Source organism: Hipposideros armiger, unplaced genomic scaffold (assembly GCF_001890085.2).
Source record: "Hipposideros armiger isolate ML-2016 unplaced genomic scaffold, ASM189008v1 scaffold_615, whole genome shotgun sequence".
NCBI classification, from domain to species: Eukaryota; Metazoa; Chordata; class Mammalia; order Chiroptera; family Hipposideridae; genus Hipposideros; species Hipposideros armiger.
This window is the reverse complement of record NW_017731965.1, coordinates 883,073-903,034: the sequence shown is the minus strand read 5'-3', so window position 1 is coordinate 903,034 and position 19,962 is coordinate 883,073. Positions and strand designations below refer to the sequence as shown.

At 35.0% G+C, this 19,962-nt stretch overlaps 1 protein-coding gene across 2 annotated transcripts in view; it reads left to right on the top strand.

Annotated features, from left to right (window-relative positions):
• FGF14 (fibroblast growth factor 14) overlaps positions 1–19,962 on the top strand; it is a 212,637-nt gene that overhangs the window by 27,377 nt on the left and 165,298 nt on the right. Inside the window, exons 1-2 of one of the 2 annotated variants that reach the window (XM_019625118.1) lie at positions 7,915–7,935; positions 19,241–19,351. In XM_019625118.1, coding sequence (XP_019480663.1) covers positions 19,300–19,351 — 52 coding nt within the window. In that variant the 5' untranslated portion in view covers positions 7,915–7,935; positions 19,241–19,299. Of the gene's footprint in view, positions 1–7,914; positions 7,936–19,240; positions 19,352–19,962 lie in introns of those variants that run through there. The other variant, XM_019625116.1, reaches the window with a different exon arrangement.

Genomic DNA, 19,962 nt, shown 5'->3' with positions numbered 1-19,962 from the left:
TAAACTCTGGAAAATTCATTATAGTACTGATGTTGAGAAACAAAATTTACATCAGATTAATTTCTTCAAATATGTTAGTACATGAAAAAAGACAATGGCTCTCCAGGGAGGTGGAAAGTGTAGCTCAGATTTTTCTCATCTATTTCTACACTAAATCAGTAATCATGATAGTTAAACTTCATTTTTTAATTGATACTCCCTTTGAGACTTTTGTACTATTGTACATACATATGAGAAATACAGCCCTGCAAAAAAGTATTAACCTAAAAATAAAAGGGTTTTGAAAATGAGAGGAAACAAGCATTTATTTGAGATCAAAAAGAATAGCTATTCAGGACACACTGATTCAGGCAGAAATCCAAATAGCGTTCTGATTAGGAGACAAAGGCAAGGGGTATTTATGAAAAAGAGAAAGTGAACAATTACACCAATGCAATGTTATCTGCATTTCTATTGATGCAGATAACATAGCATAGTGATGTTTATTCTAACGATGCTTTAAATTTTCAGTCTGGTAGCCATCAGTCCAGTAGTCATAATATCTGCTTTGTTGTTATCCTTGCAAACAGTTCTTTGGGACAGAATGTTGCTGTTAGGCCCAGTTCAAAGGTTGTTTTGCAAGGAATGTTTTAACATTCCAAAGGTTTGAGGCATAAGACAGGCAAGGCAGCGCCTCTGGGGTAGCAGCTCCAACTCCATTTTAAAGTGGCTCTGTTTATAGCATTTTTTTTTTACAGAAATATTTTTTAGTTGCTGTTTTTCATCAAAAGATAATCTCAAAAAGAAGATGTGTCCTTTTAAAGTTGTCTGCCTTTGAGTTGTGTCCTTTTAAAGTTGTCTGCCTTTGAGTTGATCAGAGAGATACTAATTGGTTGAGCTGTATGAGCACATTTCAGAAAAATTTTGATAGGGATTTACAGCGTTTTTTTTTTTTTCAACCAGTGATCTTGTTACGTATCCTCCCTTCATAAAACAACAGAGTAAGCTTCCTTAATATTATTTAAATTAATCCCCAGTACAAATGTCAGTAGGAATAATCTGTAATCATCTGAAGTCAAAGCATTTAAAAAGTCTTCCAATTCTAGACTACAGCCAGCCTTTAAATTTCATCACATGCATGCGTTCGCGCGCACACACACACACACACACACACACACACACACACACCCCTAACATTATCTAAAGCAAAGCTTAGAATTTTGGATTTGGAAATTTAGGAACACAATCAAATGAATTGCTTAGGTTAAAATTTTAAATTTATTTTATCTAGTGTTCACTGTGTGTAGAGTAATAGTTTATAGTTGATAGTGTTCTCTAAAATGTCACAATATTAGATCACTTCTAAAATATGGAAAAAAAACAGAGAAATCATGCTTCCTATCACTCTACTGCTTACTGTGCCAGTTGCTTCGCTTGAGTTTCATGTATTCCCATAGCTACCTGCAGACTGCCTTCAGCTTTACCTACCATCATCCTGAAATCCTCTAATTCTTCCTGTCAATCAGAATGTCCTCAGAAACTGCTTCCCCCATGAGGACCCTTCCTGGGAAAACACTGCTTCATTCCATCACCCACATCATGACCGTCTCTTAACTTGGCTCACAAGTTACTTGGCTCTCCAAGTCTTCCATTGACCACCTGGATTAGAATCACCAATTCTGATCATGCGTGGATGTCTATACTGTGCATTTTTCAGTTAGTTACAAAGGATGGCCATCCTTTTGAGCCAGTGACATTCTATAAATGAATGGTTAAGTCTTGTATTATTGTTGATCTCTTTGCTGCCTAATCCAACTTGAAGTCCACCTAAAGCTGTAAATTCCTTAAGGAAGAAAACACTTTAAGCTTCCTGGTAGATTTGGGTCTTAATGCTCTCTTTTGTACCGATGTGGAATTAAAAGAACTTTTTAATTTGTTTTATACACATGTGCTGAAGGATAGAACTGGGGTTTTTAAATTGGTAAAAATACTGGAATTTCTATTACCTGCCAAATTATAAAAGAGGACAGACATAGACATGCACATAGTTCAGTGGTGTTTCTGAGTGCAGTGTTTTAAAGTTTTGCTTTTCATTTTTCTCTTGCCACTCTTCACCTTTTGAAACCAGGCTCACTGAGGTATGACTGTAAACCTTGCAGATCTTGTCCTCCTTTGTGCCTCCAGGAGACTCTGGTTTCTCTGGTTTTTCTCCAGGACACTGTGATTTATTTCCAGTACCAGCTCAGTTACAGATCAGAAAGGCTTTGGGGTAAGAAAAACTTCATAAGCTGAACAGAGCAAGAAGGTGGATTGAGAGTATAGAGCCCTTGGGAATAAGGAATAAGCAGTTCCCTTTGCCGTTTCTAAAGGAGTGTGCCCAAATGTGCTCTCTGTGTAGTGCCTTTCCCAGGATGCTTCTTTCTTTCTTTTGAAATTGAAAGTGTGGATCAGATGCCAAAGCCACAAACCACAGTTCCAATTTTAGCAAAGGAAATCAAGATTGAGGACATGCGTGTACATTCTGAAGAGGTGTGGCAGGGAGAGGAAGGAGAACCCGACTCTCAGTCACCTCCCCCACTTCTCTTCCTCCCACCCGCGCTGCACCCAGAACACAAGTCCAAACAGTGAGACTGCTTATTAAATTAGCACACTATGACTATGTAACTATATTCATGAAAAAAAGTTAAAGTACAATTTAAAGAATATTGGAATACCAAAAAGTGAAAACTGAATATACAATAGACTGCAAATTTTCTCCTTTTAAAATATGCCTGGTTTAGGGCCGGCCGAGTGGCGTGATGGTTAAGAACTGGCTTGGGATGCCAGAGGGCCCCGGTTCGGATCCCACATATGAGGGCCAGTGACACTGCTCTCTACAAAAAAAAAATAAATAAATAAATAAATAAATAAATGAAATATGCCTGGTTTGTCTACAGCTCCACACCCTACAGTATGCTTTATGAGGCATGAAAACCTCACAATCTTTGAATTGCTATAGATTTCCACTTTCTAAACTTCTGCCCTACTAAGAGAGATTGGTCTATTTTCCTCAAACACCTTTGTAAGACATGGTTTCCCTTTCTCCTTCCTGTCCCCTCACTTCTGCCCGCCGTCCTCACTTCCTGGCCCGACCCATAGGGAGAGGGAAGGGGCTGTGCTTGCCGTTCTTCACTGTGCGAGGGGGGCCGGTCCTCAACTAGTCCTTTTCAAACGGTACTAGACTTTTCCATTATTTAGAAAGTTGGCTTTTCCCTCATACTTGTTTTGTATTTTCAGAGCAAACCTGAAATTAGACCAAAACTCAGCAATACTTTCCCTAGTTCTCTTACTAGATAACCATCTAACCTCTTCTTGAACACTTTCAGTACCAGGAAACCCATTATTTTGTGGTAGAGTTGGTGGTTTTTGCTTTCACTGGACAGCTAAGTGGGGTGGAAATTTCCCTCGTTCTTATTAATTCACTTATTCATATATTAATCATTTATGTATTGAGGGCTTAGTCTATGAAAACACTCTTCTAGACACCTGGAATATAGCACCGAAAAGATAACAATCACTGCCCTTATTTATATTCAATATAAATATATTTGTATTGTGTCACACTATTTATTTGTTCTATTTCTCTAGTCCAAAGTCAAATTAAACAATTCTACTCTCTGTTTTCATGACAGCCCCACAAGTATTGGAGAACAAACTCTACCTTCTTCAAATTAAACATTCTCTAATGCAATTTTGTCAGGGCACACTGTCAGTTGTTCTCCTCTAATCTGTCAGTGTCCCCTCATTGTGCACGTTTAGTGAGTCATGATGACCTCTGTCTGATCTGAGTACACTGGGGTCCCCAAACAGAGCCCTGCCAAACGGTATGTGGACAGGCCAAGAGGTCAGACTCCAAGGGCTTCAATACGAGGTCCATCATTTCCTTCTTGTGTTGCCTTGGGCATGTCACATACCATTGTTTGCCTCAGTTTCCTCATGTGTAAAGTGAGGATAATAATGCCACTTACCCCCAAAAATGTTTCTGTAAGATTAAATGAGTTAATATAGATACAGAACTTAGAGTGGTTTCTGGTCCAAAGTATATGCTTGAGAAGTGATAGTTGTTATTCTTTTTAAAAAAATTAATTTCAGGGGTACAAAACAGCATAATAACTAGACATTTACACCCTTCACAAAGTGATAACACTCCCTAGTCTACTACCCCTCTGACATCGTATGTAACTATTACAATACAATTGACTGCATTCCCTATGCTGTACTTTACAACCCATGACTATATATATATATATCACATTCAATATTATTTTATATTAGTTTTAGGTGTACAGTGCAGTGGTTAGGCATTTATATAATCAATAAAGTGATTCCTCCAATAAGTCCAGTACCCATCTGACACCCTACATAATCTTTGCAACATTATTGATTATATTCCCCATACTGCATTTCACATCCCTGTGACTATTTTGTAACTACCAATTTGTACTTTCTAATCCCTTCACTTTCTCCCCATCCCCCAACTTCCCTTCCATCTAGCAACCATCAGTTTGTTCTCTGTATCTCAGAGTCTATTTCTGTTTTGTTTGCTTGTTTATTCTGTTCTTTAGATTCCACATATAGCTGTTACTCTTACTATTGTTATAATTGATGTTACCTCTCTGTTCATGCAGCCTTGTTGTTTTAGGACCCACATCATATTATTGGCTTACTGGTGCTGGTAATCATGGACAGTAATATGATTTGTCTATAAATTCCTCTCCGCTCCTAACAAAGAGCCTGGTACAAAGTAGATGTTCAAGAAATGCATTCTAAGTAAGCAAGTTAAATATCTTGGTTTTTGAAAATACTGTTAAACAGAACACAGGAAGATTTTTTTTCTCTTATTTTCCAATGTGAAATGATCTATTTCTGTAGCTATAGTGTCAAACTTTTTGTGTTTGATGTGCTATTAAGGATTTTTTGAGAAAATTGTTATGAACTGCCACTCGTTTTAAACCTTAATAAATAAAAATGGTAGAGAGGCAACACTTCCTGGTGATAAAATATACAAAAGGCTGGGAATTCCTCTCTATATATACCTGTTCACAACTGAACTCTAAATTCAAAACTTTATTTTGCATTATCCTTTACAGAAGTTGCACATTGATTTCCAAAAGTTTTTTTTTTCCCCCCTTAACCTTTGGCCTAAATGTTTTTCCTCTCTAGTTGAAAGTGTCCATGCTGACTGTGACAAATAGATATCCCTGAATGCCTTCTTCTCCCTGTGCCTTCCTCTGCCCATCTGAAGGTTCTGGAGGGAGTGGCATTGGCTAACAGAAGAGCTTATCACTCTTGTCTCCTCCTAAAAGCAGCTGAAAGACAAATGTCTGAGACAGAAACTTAGAAGGGAACAGCCCTCCGAAATTGCACCCTCTTTCAATGGAAGTAGTTGTAAAATATTTGTCAGTACCACTTCCAGCTATTTACACAGCCAGTGTTGCCTATCGGTGGAGATCTCTGTGCAGTTGTAGACGTGAACAGGCAAAATGGATTTAATACTCATTCTGAAAAATGCTGTGTCTCAAAATATATGAGCCTCAACTCGAGCAAATGTATTGTTACATGCAGTTGTTTTTTTAAATTCACCCACTGTATTGATTATGTTCTTGGCATAATACGTCTAAGGAAATGCTTCTTGACCCTAAAACAAATGTATGCTAAAAAATTGAAAACACTTTTTTTCTTCATGCAAACTTACCAGTTTACTGCTCTACAATTTCTTTTAAGAAAGCTAATACAACTACCCATTTACTGTAATTCTTGTTTTCATGGTTAATCCTGATGACAATATATCTTTCATGAAAGAACCTTTGATACTGGATTTTATTAAACAGTAAGGCACTTTAATTTCAACAGATGCCCTTGGTTCTTTAACATCATATTTTTTGTCATGCTAATCCTCAATTTCAGATAATGTAATAACAGCTGGAAAGCATATTAATATGGCCTGTTAAAGGATTGACTGTGAAAATTCTCTGAAATGAGTTAACTAGCAGTTGTTTTTCAGATTCCTCATATTTAGGGAATCCCATTTCTAGTTTCTGAAAGGAGAAATGAATCATACTTTGTAGTGATTTAACTGAGTATGTTAAATTTAACATATAATACTCCAAGCCTTAGACTTTTTTCTGTATACTTACCGATTTTCTATTTGTTATATAATTTTTTTAAGAAGAGAGTTGAAATATCTGACTATAATTTTAGATTTTTCTATTTTTTCCTGAAGCTCTCTCAGTTTTTGCTTCATGTACATGAAGCTCTGTCAGTACATGCATAAACACCCAGGATTGTTACAGATGAGGGAATTGACTTTGTCACCCTCTTTATTCATCATAAGATTCTCTGCCCTGAAAACTATTTTGTCCTTTATTAATATTGACTGATTATTGTTAGCATTGTTTATTGTTTCCATCCTTATGTTACTTATATTTTGTTATTTTAATAGTTCTACTAAGATATCATTGTCATAAAATAATCTGAAAAGATTTAAAGTGTGTAATTTTACAAGTTTGATATAAGAAACCATTATCATACTCAAGATTATGAATATGTCCATCACCACAGAAGTTTCCTTATGCCTGTTTGTATTCCTAACATCTTGCCTCTCCCTGTCCCTTCACAAATCTCCAGTCACAGATCTTGTTTTGTCCTTATATATTTGTTTAAATTTTATAGACTATTATACACATGGGAACATGCAGTAGGTATGCTTATTCAGCATAAATATTTTGGAATTCATCCATTTGCTATAGCTGTCAATAGTTCTTCTCTCTCTCTCTCTCTCTCTCTCTCTCTCTCTCTCTCTCTCTTTACTGAGTAGTATTATAGTATAAGTATATACACAGTTTGTTTATCCACTCATCTGTTGAATGGGTATTTGGATCTCAGGCTATTACAAATGAAGCTGCTATGAACATTCTTGTACATAGTTTTGTATAGACATGTTTTTTATTTCTATTGGTAAATATCTGGAAGTGGGATGGGTGGATTATGTTGGCAGGTTTATGTTGAATTTTGGAAGAATTTGAAAACAATTTTCCAAAGTGGTTGGAGCATTTTTTATTTCTGCCATTAGTTTATTTGACTTCCAGTTTATCCACATTCTTAGCAACGATGGGTATGATGTTCTTTCTATTTTTAATCTAATGTGTGTAACTGTGTACCATTCATTATGATTTTAAATTTTATTTCCCAATGATTAGTGATTTTGATAATCTTTTCATGAACTTTTTCATCCTTAAGTATTCTCTGATAAAGTGCTCTAGTTTTACCCATTGTTATATTGTGGTTTGTTTTCTTGTTTATTTTTAAATCTTTATATATTAGTGGATACAAGCCTTTAAGCAGATATAAAATATGCCTGTGATTTATCCTTATAGTTTCTTAACAATTTCTTTTGAGGAGAAGTTTTGAATTTTTATGAAGTTAGAAATATCTGTTTTTTTTGTAAATGCATCATGATTTGGTGTCATATTTAAGAACAGGACAGGAGTCCAAGGCAAACTGAAAATGCAGGGTCTATTGAAAAATTATTAAGATTTTCAAGATGGTGTCAGCAGAACATCAAGCTAAGTGTGGAGCCTTTCTAATAGCATATATAGTTTTTATTTGAGTGCATATAGTATTCTATTTCTCCCCTCCTATTATTTATATTATCATTGTCAGAAATTTTAGTTTTACATATTTTATGAACCCCACATTACATAGTTATTATTTTTGTTTAAAATCATTTATATTTGAAGACATATAAATAACAAGAAAATTATGTATGTATTGACCTGTGTATTTACCATCTCCAGTGTTCTTTGTTTCTTGTTTTAGGTCCATATTTCTTCTATTTGGTATCATTTTCTCTGTCCCTAAAGGACTTCCTTCAACATTTCTTGCAGTGACGTTCCTCTAATGATACACTCTACTTCTGTATGTCAGAAAACATCTTAATTTTACCTTTGTTTTTGAAGGACATATTCACTGTTTTAGAATTTTAGGAAATTATTGTTTTCTTTCAGTACATTGTAGATTTTGTGTCATTGTCTCCTTGCTTCAATTATTACAAATGAGATATCTGTTCTTTTTCTGTCTTTGTTCCTCTCTATGTGATGTGTTTTTCCTACTCTGGGGGGAAAAAAAAGATTGTCTCTTTATCACTAGTTTTGAGTACTTTCAATGTGATGTATCTTGGTGTGGTTTTCTTCATATTTCCTGAATTTGGAATCCTAAGCTATTTGTATCTTTGGTTTTATAGTTTTCACTGATTTGGAAATTTTTCAGCCATTATTTTTTCAAATATTTTTCTTTTCTTGCCCTCTTGATAACTCTCTTCTTGAGACTCCAATCAAACATATATCCAATCACTTGAAATTATCCCACAGCTCACTTTATTTTTTAAAAAAATTCTCAGTTATTTTTTTTTTAATTATCTTTTCTCTGTGGGTTTCATTTGGACCCTTTTTTATTGCTGTCTTCAAGTTTACCACTTACATTTCTGAAATCCTAATCAGCAATCAATCTCATCCAATATATATATTTTTTCATTTCACAAATTGTAGTTTTCATCTATAGCAGGTGATTTGGGGCCTTCTTTATATCTTATACACCTGTACTTAAATTTTTAAATGCATGGAATACAGTTTTTATGACTGCTTGTCCTTGTCTAATATTTTAACATCTGAGTCAGTTAAGGTCAGTCTTGACTTATTGATTCTTTCCTCATTATAGGTAAAATCTCCCTGATTTTAACAGTGAGTTCACTTTTAAACAGTGTTTAAAAGAACAGTGAGTTCTTTTAGTTCTTTTAGAATTTGTTAGGTGAGACTGAAGCAGTGCTCAGACTAAGGCTAGTTTTTCCCCACTACTGAGGCAAGACCCTTACTTTTTACTATGGTCTATACCCCATGAATTATGATTTTTTTCAGTCTTACTAGTGGGACTAGGAACTATTTTAAGTCCTGTGTGTGTCTGAGGCAGTGCCACCTCTAACCTCTAATCCTCTCAGATGGTTTTCCCCAGCCTGCAGTGGTTTCCTCACATACAATTCCCGTCAGTATGCAGCTGAATACTCGAGGGAACCCTCTGCAGACCTTGGAAGTTCTCTGTCTCTACAGCTCTCTCTTCTTCAGAATGCTGTACACTGTTTACCTTGGTCTCCTGGGACTCTCAGCTCCATCTCCTCAATTTAGTGAGTCCACTGGCATTTCCTCCCTTTACCGTGCCGTGGAATCTCTCTCAAGGTTTTAACTTAGGCAATAGTAGTGCTCACCTGATTTCTTTCCCATGTCTCAGACATGTCTGCCCTTCATTTCCTGATGCTCAGTGTTCTGCAAAATTCAATTTTTAATTTTTTTTTATTGTTTCATGTGAGAGGGCCCTTCTGGTCTCTATTACTCTCTTTGTCAGAAATAGAAGTTGCTTTGGCTTTTAAAGAAATTTACATAATTATTAAGCTCTCAGATTATAGCATATGACTCATGTAACTCACATTGTTTTTTAGTCATATTTCCAGTATTGAAATTTGTTATTATGGTAGTATGCGACTATAAAACATTATCAAATGTCAGCAATATTCTTGGCTCTTTGTTCCTCAAGCAATTAAGTTACATTTGATTAGCCTCAAACTTTATGAAGAACATAGTAAGAAATTATTAATAATATTTATTGTTATTTTTTATAATATGTAATTATATTATGTACTATAATAAGTATAAAATAGCTTTTGTGTTGAGCAGTAAGAAGTGAAAGGATTGTCTATTAAAATTAAAGGGTGTAATTTTGGCCATTTACATGGCAAAGTAAAATTTTTTTACTCATTCTTTGCTATTTGTTAGTTATGGGTGCACGCATGCATATTTCTGTATTGTGACAAGGTATCATGAGTTAAATATAGAATTTAAGTTTCAGTATTGTACAGTTTCCTTTAGAATCAGTTATTCCAAAGGAGGTCTGCAGCAATTATTGCCATAGTGGTTTTCTTAATTAAAACAAAACTAAACAAACAAATAAAAACCTTTAATAAGAAAATAGAAAAAAAGGTTGTTATTAAACATTTAAAGACTGGCTGAATAGCATGGAATGGAATATTCTAGGAATTTAACATATTTAGTTATGTGTGCTTATTGCAAATATATTACTGAGAGTTTGAACACTCCTTTGAGTTTCTTATCTGAAAATGGCATTAGGAACACAAATACCAAAATGTATATCTACAGTTAAAAAAAGAATAATATTTAGGTAGCAATTATAGTCAAGTATCTCAGATTCCCCTCTTTTTATGACAATAGCATTTGAAAACTTAAGTAAATTGCTTAGCTATTTGCTTAGCAATCTAGGAAATGTTATGCTCTTTGTTGGCAGCATAATCCTTCCTAATATTTATGCTAATATAAAGAAAATATAAAATGCCTCACAAAATAATGTTTCTTTTAGTATTTGATGTCATTGACATATTAACGAGAAATTTGAACATGAATGATGTGGTACTATTTGTAAGTGCTGCAGATGCCTGGCGGAGTGGCACAACAGCTCACTGAGTGAGACAGGGCACACCACTTCCCTGTATATGCACTTATATGTTCTGGCAAGGAGCAAATCAAATCATTCGCAAGTTAGGAATCCCTGGCACAGTATATTCTCAAGGAAGCTTTCTCTAAATGTAATAATAATAATGGATTAACTTGGATCCCGACTATTGTCATTGAAAGACAGTTTCTTACTTAAATATTCACAAGAATTTTATGTATTATCTTTTGCAACCATGTAATTAACACTTATAATTTAATTTTTTAAATAGTTAATTAAAATTTAGATGAAATAAATCAGTGGACCAAAGCACACAATGTTTTATGATATAATTACTCACTTTTGTGAGTGATGAATAAATACGGTAGGACAATAGCTCCAACATTTGGGCCATTTTGTTGTCCAATTCTGGATTCTGTTGAGGCTAAGGAGCTCTACAGTGTCTTTAATGTGTTAGACTATTGCAATTAGAGAACCTCTTTGGAAAATAGTGTTCGGAAGGGGTGCTTTTCTAACTGAGTTCCACAGATTTGCTTCCTTCTGGAGCTTGTAGACCCTGAATACTTACATATTCAAAAAGCTAGTGAGAGTTCAACCCTGTACTAGGAATCCTGAGATACCACTCTTAGGTGTGCCTACATTTTGGAGCTTAGTGTCAAATACTATGCAGGATCTTTACTCCCTGTCTTCCTTTTCATGATCTTCTCAAATATTTTCCCCAAGAAGACATTTACCCACTATTATTTTTCTTAATATATTTTACCCAAAGGGAATCTTTTTGGCTAAAGAAAAAAAAAGTTTAAAAATTAGTGGTATTTCGATTTCAAAACCTACATTTATCTTTATCTAAAGTATGCTTTGATAATTCTTAAGTAAGATATAAAACAAATTACCTTGAATGCCATTTAGGGCTTATATATAGATTATTTTAAAAACTAAAAGAAAATGAATTTAGTTTAAATATTTGTTGAGCATCTGCTCTGTGCAAAGCTTAGTGATAGTCTATTTTGAATAATATATAATGCAAATTGCCAAGACATTTATAATATATTTGCAGGGCAGAAAGATGTGCAAATCCAATAATTCAGCACATGATTAATTGGCATAAAGCCATATTACAGGTTCTCCCTTCTTTCCATCAATAGACAGCAAGCTACTTGAGGGCAAGAACTGTCTTTTTGTTCATTTGTTTGTTTACTATTTTAGCGCAAGATTCTAAAGATTCTATCTTCCTTAGTGTCGATAGGATTTTGGCAGGCAAAGGTGGAGAGGCTATTCTAGGCTGTAGAATCAGCAGTTAAAATTTAACAGGCATGAATATTGGATATTACAGCATTGGATTGAGGTGGTGGGTTGGGCAACCACTTTGAAATGGTTGAACTAATTTTCCTAGACTGATGGGGTTCTTGAAGTAGCATGGGGCCAATTCCTGAAAGAAACTGAATGCCATCCTAAGGTATTAACAAAAAAAGATATAGCAAATTTTCATATTCCTTTAGTTTTATCATTTTCCTTAGTATTCCAGCCCACCCTTTTCTTTCTTTTTATTTTTTTCTCAGCCCTTGGAAGTGTTCATGGGCATGATTTATTTTTATGATTGGATTATATAATAACTTATGGCTTTGGGTAAATTATTCGTAATACTATTTTCTGCTACTAGGAGTGCCAAAATCTAATTAGGTCTACCAAAAAATTGTATATTCCAAAAGCTGCTTTATGTCTTGTAAAAAAACATGTGATTTTTTTCTATAGGTAACAGAGAAATGATACTTAAGAACCAACATTGATAACCAATTAGCACTAAGACTTATATGTAAATAAACATAGTATGTGTGATGTGTACACACTTATATTTTTGCTATATAAAAATACATGCCGGGCCGGCTGAGTGGCGCGATGGTTAAGAACTGGCTTGGGACGCCAAAGGGCCCAGGTTTGGATCCCACATATGAGGGCCAGTGACACTGCCCTTCACAGCTAAGATGCTGAACAACAGCTCGACCTGGAGTTGGGCTGCCGTGAGTCACTGGCGACGGTGTAGGCTGCAGTCCCTGCTGCAGTGGGTTGCCATGGGCTACTGTGTGTAGCCAGCAGCCAGCGTGAGTGGCCAGCAGCCGCAGTGAGCGGCAGTCCAGAAGCCGGCGACTGATCTGCCTCGCCCAGGAAAAGCGCAGTGATTGTGCCAACTTGGGCCAGTGAAGCAACGTCCTCCACAACTAGACTGAAGAACAAAAACTACAGCAACTTGTCTGTTCCCATTCCCCCAATTACCCAAAAAAAAAAAAACTAAAAAAAAAAAAAGCATGCCATGTTGTACATTTTTTCCATTTAAATAATGATTTAAACTGTATACACTATTCTATGGGCTATTCTGATTTCTTTTTTGTCAGTTTGTACATTAGATGAAAACAATTTTGACGATGACTGAGTTAAATGAACCCACTTCTGAAAGAGTGATTGTTTTAATTAAAAATATTGGGTATTTTTTTCCCCCTGTATCTGAAAGCAGTTGAACTGATTTGCATTTCTTTCAGGTCTCAGTGTTGAGGCTAATATATTATGAAACATCTTTTTTTCTTGATATTCATGCACATTAGCTTTCATTAGTTCTATTTTAATTACTATCAGAGAGTTTCCCAGAAGCAGTATCCTCAGACATTTTTAGTAAAATGTGGAGGCACAGGAAATAGAAAATAAAAGACACAACGGAAAAGAAAATTAAGACAGACTAAGTTTTCTTATTTTCTTAGATGTATGAGTGTTTTGAAAGAGGATAAATAATTCTAGCAATTTTATAAATTGAAAAAAATTTTGCATTTTTACATGGCCAACTCAAATATAAGGTGTGGGACTTCAGATATCTCTCTTCAATTATTAATTGAAAGTCCAAGTTGTCGAAGTGTAGGATATATCTGTATGTTGGGTATGAAATACTTGTTCTTATCAGGCTTATATTTAACATTAATTAGAAGAATGTCCCTGAACCTTCTTATCCCATCAGTTTAATGAAAAAAGTGAGCATGTACCTTACTGTAAGTTTGATTCACACATGTAATATTTTTTCTGTCTTATATCTCAAGGCATAGTATCCAAAGTGATGTTTCATTTTATCATGGCAAGTGTATTTCACATTTTCTTAACATTTTCATACTCTTTTGGCTGACTTTGAAATGTTAGATCTGAATAGATCATTATTGTTTTGTTACTTATTTGTTACTAGTTTTAACCACATAACCCATGCAGAAGATATTTTACATACAAACTAGCTTATATACCTTAGTTTTGAGGGGTTTTTTGTTTTGTTTTGTTTTACCAGTCACCCTTAATCCATATTATCTCTGTAGGATATTTTTTTCCCTGAACTACCCCAACTTTAAACTAAATAACATAACTTATATGTCTACTTAAGCAGCAGCACATGAACTTCACCATATTGCAAAGCACTCCTTGAGAACAGTGACTGAAAGCCAGGATCACTGTATCAGTCCCTCCGAAGTACAAGATGCCTCAACCTCCCTCAGGGACTTTACAAACCCAAAGTGACATGTGACCCTGAAAACTCCAATGCCAATTCGTGTTAAATATTAGCAAAGCTTAACGCCTTTCTTATTTTTGGAGATAACAAACAGGAAGCTCTAATACTGGGTCTTCACACAATACAATACATTGCCTTGCACACCTCTTGAGGGAGAGACACCACTTTGGACACCACTGCTTAGGAGCCATGTGCTTCTATTGTCACTGCCCAGGCTGGACCCCCCTCATTCTGGCGTTTATGTGACATTTTCTCCCATATACAGTAGATCTAGAAGCTTGGTTATAGTTTGGCTTTACCTGCTGATGTGGTTGTTTTCTTAGTAAAATTGTTTTGTTTTGTTCTGTCTTGTTTTGTTTTTGCTATGATTATTTGGTTGCATACTTTTGGCCTTGGGGGAAAAGGTTTTTTGTTTTTATTCCCTTTTGTTTTAGTTATTTGAAAGAATGACCTTAAGCTATAAATGGCCATATTGCATAATAGACAATTTTCTAAATAATAAAGAATCATAGTGGAGGTTTCATGGATTGTGACTATGCACAAAAAAGAAATTAATACATGACATCTTTGAAAATTTGGGGCACCAGTTAATCTACTAACGTAATATGCACTTAGGCTATTTGCATATATGTATACAATATTATTTGCTAGTGTGTATGAAATGATATATTTACTCATTTCTTGTCAAAAGGCATTAATAGATTTTTATTATTTTTTTGCATTTTCATTATAAAGTAGCATGCCATCATTATAGAAAATTTTGCAAATAATAAGATGTTGAAAAATAAACATTCTGATACCTATCAAAATTCAGTCATATTTAACAGTTTAGCATCTTGTCTCCTGTGTATTTTTACTTATGGATAATATTTTTTACACAGGCATGCTTATGTTATATACATATGTGTTAGTACACAAAACTTTTTAGCACTGAGGATATATTGTTAAGTAAGAAGTCTTCAAAGTCAAAGTACAATTACTTGGTAAAAAACTGTGGACATTTTTAACGCATTAATATAATCACCATCTTGGTTTTCATGTTCCAGTTTTTACTCCTACCAGCAATATATGAAATTACTGGATAAATTACACCATTGTGAGTATTTATCCAAGAAATATATATTGCACAGCTCCTGTTTATCTAGACCTTGGAGATGTAATATAAGTAATATCAACAATTCAATTTTCTTCATGAAACTTACAGTCCAGGTTGGAGATAGACATCAATCCTATAATTGCACAAATAAATGTGGCATGAAAACCATGTATTATAAAGCAAAATATTGACATGTGTTTAATCTTAGTGGTGGGCTCATGGATGTAGGTACACAGATATAGGTTTTCTGTATCTTATAGTGTTTTAAAACTATTTCAAAATGAAGTCATTTTGATATTTAACAAATAAGTTGTACCTATGCCTATGAAGAATGCTGCCATAAAGGTATTCAAAAGAGGGATCTGACCTTGTCTGAGGAGTCAGGAAAGAGCCCCAGAGGAAGTGTTGATGGACCTGAACTTAGGAAGGAGGAAAAGGAGTTAACTATGCAAAGATGTGTGTATGTGGGTGTGTGTGTGCACAGATGTGCAAGGGGGCAGGCATCTGTACTCAGGTGGGCATATTTCAGACAGATGAGGTTAAGGGAGCAGGGTAAATGTGGAGGATTATGGAATATTTCTAGGCAGCCCACAGTGACCCTGGCTGGGCTGTGAGGGGGTGGCATGGGAGCAGTGGAAAACAAGGCCAGGCAGGTAAGATGGGGCCCCACTGCTGCAGAATGTGTGAGTAATTCAGCCAGCAGTGAGGAGTCGCTATGTCTTTCTAGATCTGATGGATTGGAACAGGCACACTGCGGGTGGGAATGCTACCTAGGAGAGGCCCTGGGGGCTGAACTGCTGCTGGCAGTGAAAATAGAAAAAGGGAAGAGAATGAGGGAGATTGTGAAGACAGCATCTGTGGGAACCAGAGAACTCATTAGACAGAATAAGAAAAGCAAGTATGGTGTTGATCTTGGCGGACTGACATTGTTAACGTAAGTCGTCAAGTCAGGTAGAAGTGCCTTTTGGCTAGAGCTAATGGAGATGGAAAATTTGAAGGGAAAATGGTCCTGGAGGAAGTTTAGACTTACAATATTAAATTTGCAATTTGGGTGAGGGTTTCATGGGTAGAGATTGACTGGAAATGCAGCCAATGATCAAGTGGGGTGAATTTTAGAAGAGATTTTAAAGAACACTGATCCTTTCTACCTTTATGTTATAGCTTTATATCACAGATTAACTCCAAGTATACAGAATTTGGGTTAGACACAGATGTGGTTGATACTTAAAATCTTAGGTTTTTTTTTTAGAAAAGGTTGGTTTGCATTTTATGTTAGGGTTTTAAATGGTTTATTTTAATGGTTTAATTTATGGAAGCCACATAGTGTAGAAGTTAAGTGAGCAGGTTCACATTAAACCCAGCTTTGCAATTATTAGTTACGTGCTGTTTGTCAAATTACGTAATTGCCCTTTGTTTCTACTTTCTCATATTCAAAATAGGCTTCCTATTAAGTTGTGGTGAAGATCCAATGAGTTAATCCTGTACTATGCTTAGAACAGTTCCTGGCACCTGAGTAGAACACAATCGATGTTATGGTTTCGAAAAAGAGAATGCCAAAGAATGTGGAACTAGATAAATAGAAATCAATTTGGTTATATTTCCTTGAAATTAAATGAGAGCTCAAAAGCAATTTCATATTTTATACTTCCTTATCAGAAACGAGGTATGGTCAAGAAGAGCTATCATAGCATAATGTGCTCTAGGCTCATCCATGTTGTCACAAATGGCAGGATTTCCTTCTGTTCAAAGGCTAAATAATATTGCATCGTGTGTATGTACACACACACACACACACACACACACAGACATACACATACACACACACACACACACACCTCACATTTTCTTTATTCATTTACTTTTTGATGGACACTTAGGTTGTTTGCATATCTTGTATGAATATGGGGGTGTTGATATCTCTTTGAGATAATGATTTCATTTCCTTCAGATAAATTTCTTCCAGGAATGGAATTGCTGGGTCCTATGGTAGTTCAATTTTTAATTTTTTGAGGAAACTCCATGCTCTTTTCCACAGTGGCTACATCAATTTACATCCCCACCAGTCATGCATGAGGGCTCCCTTTTCTCCACATTCTCATCAATACCTGTTATCTCTTGGGATTTTTTTTGATAATAGAAAAAACAAAAAAAGAAGGGCTCTCTTTGTATCAGTGTGAGGGAGCTTGCGGGGATTATGTATCTTCTTACTATCTTTCCTGACCTAGTTAATTCAAGTCCAGAAGATATAGTAGCTAAAATGTATGATTATCTAAAATAAGTGACTCAGAGCATAATGTTTTTGCCGAAATATTGTCAATGTCTAAAATTCTCTGTATGTTTTTATGGCAATAAAGAATCTGTCCCCCACCCCCACCTTTTTACTTTTGTTCTATTTTTTTCTGTGCTACTTATTTTCCGTGCGGAGCAAAAATCTGATGCAGCAAAACTAAGAAAAGAAGTCCTCAATGCTTAGAGGGCCGATTGCCCAGTCAAGTTTTTCTGAGTGATGGGCAGGCTGAGGTGCAAGAATAATTCTTTTCCCTAATGCACCTCATAGAATTATGTGATTTTAAAGTTATGTACTACAGAATAAGGAACATATGTAACACAATCCTAACAGTCACTTAGATGTTTCTTTTTAAAATCCTAGTCTTCTAAAAGCATCTATATGCTAATGTTTAGTCGTATTGATGTGATGCTGTGGTGTTCATGCATTATTTTCTGGGTTTTCTTCAATTTTATACTGTCTTTGAAGAAAATCTGTGTATCATGGAATCATTTTTCAAGTTATTAGTTATATCAGATATACATAGAAACAGATATTGGCATTTTTTAGAAAATTTCTTGAGGACTGAACTGAAGGCAAAGGATACTGTGATTTTGAACAACATTTTTGTTCGTTTGTTTACATTTTTGCATGTGTGATTTTTGTGTTCATCTGGCTTCAAGGCCAGAATTTTTCTATCGATTACAAGATGTTAGATTTCATCATTCTATGACATCCTCCCGTTTTGACAGCGTGATTGCATTTGCACGTCCCATTCTGCAGTTGTGCAGTTTCCATGGTGAGGTTTATGATATCCCACATCAAATCTAGGCATGAATTGGGGATGACCTTTGAAAAGCCACATGCAAATATTTATTTTCAAAGATACAACTGGCTCTCTGTGAAGCACTGAATCACTGGAGTGGTTACCTTTTCAATGAGTCATCAAATGAAAAGTCTGTTACCATATAATTTCCCTTTTTGTTTTAATAAACTTCCATTGTCCTCTACTTCAGGCCTTTTTGGCCAAGAATCAAAACCCGTATTATCTAATTTTACTCTCCCTTTTTAGTTATATAAATGAGTAAAATTATCATTAAATTTGTCTAATTTGGTGAGATTATGGCCACAGAGCTGAGCTGACGGTATATGTTTGTTATTGGGCCTCATCCTGAGTTCGGAACTCGTGTTTCCCATTTTCTTATGGATCCTGCATAAGTACCAAGATACCTCCATGCAAGTTAGGGTGGCCCTTTAGGTATTAAGGAAACATTCTTCATATTGGGACTTTTTCTAAGAATTTGTATCAAAATGTTAGTATGATTTTTTTTTTAAATACAAGCTTTTCATATTTGGGGATTGTTTGCTAAATTAAGTAAAAAAACAAAAAGAAATTCATTAAAAAGCCCTTAAAAGCTTTGTTTGAGCCAGAGTTTGTAAAACTCCTGAATGATATCAGCTTAAACTATTAAACTAATTAGTTTAGGACTTAACTCATAATTAAACTAACAGATTAGATAGTTTAATCATGTAACCTAATAATTTAAATACACACCTGTCAGTTTTACAAAATGACCTATTTTCTGCAGCTAGCAAATACTTATGCAGCTTATGACTGCATTTTCTTCCCCTTCTATATTAATATACTCCAGGTCTGATAAATACAGGGAAATATGGGAGACCCAAATTAAAAAAGGTGTTACTTCTATAAAATGCCCTCTTATTTCTGAAAGAGAATAAAAAAACAGAAAAGAAGAAAGAAAATCTATTGTGACACATTGTGAGGCTTATGACAACTATGTTTGCCTTTCAGATCCCCAGCTCAAGGGTATAGTGACCAGGTTATATTGCAGGCAAGGCTACTACTTGCAAATGCACCCCGATGGAGCTCTCGATGGAACCAAGGATGACAGCACTAATTCTAGTAAGTGACAACCTCAGGCCACCAGTTAACACCATTGGTACAAGATACACTGCTACTTAAATGGCTTTTTAAAATACATTTGCAAATATTTGGTTATGTTGGCTCATTTTTACAATGTTGCACACTAGACCATTTACAGTTTTACTTGGAACCACATGGATGAAAATATTAATAGAGCAACAAAAGAAACCTGTTATTTTAAGGTAATTATAAGTGAGTATTTTTAAGTTGTAGTCAGACAATTTTTATATACAGCATATTATTGTTACTTTTAAGCTCATATCATAAAAATCAAGTAAGTACACTACAGCATTCAGATGAAAGTTGCTTACATATTTGCTTTGGAAGTATTACTTTTGTCAGACCAATAGTTTCTTAATGATAATTATGGAAGCTCAAGAGCTAATAGAATTAGTTGTCTCAAATGATAGAAATTTAATTTTTCAAATTTTTTTGCATTCAACAAGAGAAGATAGTATCTATCTTTATAGAGAGGACATGAAGGCTTTTTGCTTCTAAATACATTGTATACAGTGTTTAACTACATTATAAAATTGGGTCTGTGATAACACATTTATTAAAAAGCCATGCACCTTCCATTGTGTTAATGT